Source organism: Phaethon lepturus, unplaced genomic scaffold (assembly GCF_000687285.1).
Source record: "Phaethon lepturus isolate BGI_N335 unplaced genomic scaffold, ASM68728v1 scaffold15329, whole genome shotgun sequence".
Classification (NCBI taxonomy): Eukaryota; Metazoa; Chordata; class Aves; order Phaethontiformes; family Phaethontidae; genus Phaethon; species Phaethon lepturus.
In genome coordinates, this window is record NW_010561336.1 from 15,373 (window position 1) to 17,471 (window position 2,099).

General features: G+C 44.3%; 1 protein-coding gene across 1 annotated transcript in view; it reads right to left on the reverse strand.

The window, feature by feature from the left end:
* Window positions 1–978: 978 nt before the first annotated feature.
* The window catches only part of TRIM67 (tripartite motif containing 67), a gene marked incomplete at its 5' end in the record, with an annotated part of 34,600 nt that continues 33,479 nt past the window's right edge, over window positions 979–2,099 (reverse strand). Inside the window, one exon of the mRNA XM_010293983.1 lies at window positions 979–1,044. Within this exon, the coding sequence (XP_010292285.1) occupies window positions 979–1,044 (66 nt within the window). The remainder of the gene's footprint in view (window positions 1,045–2,099) is intronic.

The window sequence follows — 2,099 nt, forward strand, 5'->3', positions numbered from 1 at the left end:
CTGATCTCAAAGCTACATTGGAACTACAGCTGCCCAGGGCTTATCAGGATCAAGGCTGGAAAGCAGTATTTCTCTACATGGGATAGTTTGCATGTGCTGTATTTAAATAAAACTCTTATCAATTCAATTCAAAGGGATCTCCCCTGCACCGTTTTTCAAGAGTTGTGCTGATGACCACAATCAGATCTTCTGCATGTGATAGTCTCCACAATCACACCTAAATAACAAACACTAAAATGTATCAAGGATGTTATTCTCTCTACTTTTTGTATCTGAATTCTGCACGTGTCACAGTGTTAGCTAAAATGAGCGTAACTATTACATGGCGGTGTTTGGAAACCAAACTTATTCTTGTTGAAGATAACAACGTAAGTTCTGCCACTGAATCCTAAGGGAACTTTATCCCATAGCTTACTGCAGTCTAGAGCCAGAAGGAATAATTAATAGTCATTTCAGCCCCTGAATGTAATGGACAACCAGGAATTCTTGAGCTCACAGCCTCCACTTCAGCTGTCAAAACATACGCTTTCTTGATTTAAGGACTTCAGGCGGCAAGGGAATCCAGTCCACCTACTAGGAAATTGCTCCAACAACTGTTGTCCCTCAGTCTTACCCATTTTTTCCGGCATCCCTAATATCTTTTAAGCATAAATCCAGCCATGAGAGAGAAAATACACTCATTTAACCATTGGCTTTATAAATGTATGCGTGTGTGCGCACATGTATGTACATACGTATGCAATGCAGTGTAGATATGTTTGGGTACCCATCTGCAATCGAGTGCCAGTTCAGTGGGTACGCTTGCTATGGCTGTTAAATTAAAAACGGAGTGGGCTAGCTGTAACCAGCAGATTATTAGGTGAGCTGTACAACGTTTTAAGTCAGGGGAGAGAATGCTTTTCTACTGACTTACTGAAAAGTGCCAAATCACACTGACAAAGCTTACAGAATCCAGCACAGGGTCGGGCAGGGGCTTCATTAGTTGCTGGGCAACTTGGGCTGTTTTACACATTGTGGCACCTCCAGTCCTGTGTGCAGGGTCACCTGCACAAAGAAGAAACAACACATAGATTCAAAACTGGGACATCCTCAGCAGAAAGCATTTGTGAAGGCCAAGAGCAAGTACATGACAAGGGAAGGGCTGTGGGACTTCAGGTCCAGGTTTAAGTCATCAAGAATATTAATGGCAATGATATTGAGTCCCTAAAAGAAACAAGTCTCCTTCCCCTTTCCCTCCTGAACACCTTGGGGTCCAGAAGCCAGGTGTCCGTATCACTTCCCAAATCCAGCCACCAGTTGTAGGTCCCAGAAGTACTGCTTGCTAGACACAAGGTGGATGGTGTCTTTGTGAGAGGGACCCCGAGTATTTCAGGACAGGGATCACACAGTGGAGCCCATGTACTAAGTATAAGAAAATCCTTTTATTTGCTGTCCTTGGCAGGACAGAGCACAGGACATTTTAGTGCTCTTTCTATAACCTGACCTCTTTACAAGGTCAGGGTTCCCACACAGATGTACCAGAGCACCATTCAACAGCACCCACAAGCTTAGACTCAGCGTTTCCCCCTGCACCCTTGTTGTCCACGCTCTGCCTTAACTCAGTTGTGGTAAGAAATGTAAGCCAGGTACTTAAAGGCTGTAGGTAGCTAAAACTGAAAGTAGGTTGTGAGTAAAAATCTGCGTTGAATACAGCAGTGAGGTGCCCAGAGAAGTGCCTGTATCTTCCACGTTAGTTCATCAAATACAATAAATCTATGAAACCTTGAAAGATTTGGATGCCACCAGTAACAAATGCTAAATGTTCATGTACTAATAAGGCCATGCGAGGTTGCTGGTTTCAGCTTGGGTGTTTTGAATGATGAGTGTTCCATGCTGGCTGCGTTGGTCCTGCCTGACCTAAGCTGACCTCCTTCAGTCCTCAGGCTCCTGGGTGTTTCCATAGCTTCTCCCTTACACTACATCGTGTTTCTGGCCATATGCAGTGGCCTTGAAGTAAAAATGCATTATATTTAAAGAGAGTTCCTCCAAGAGGAGGTCCTCTTGAGAACAGAGAGCAACCTCCAAAATTCAGAAAGAGCAGGCATGATGCACCGCCTGGG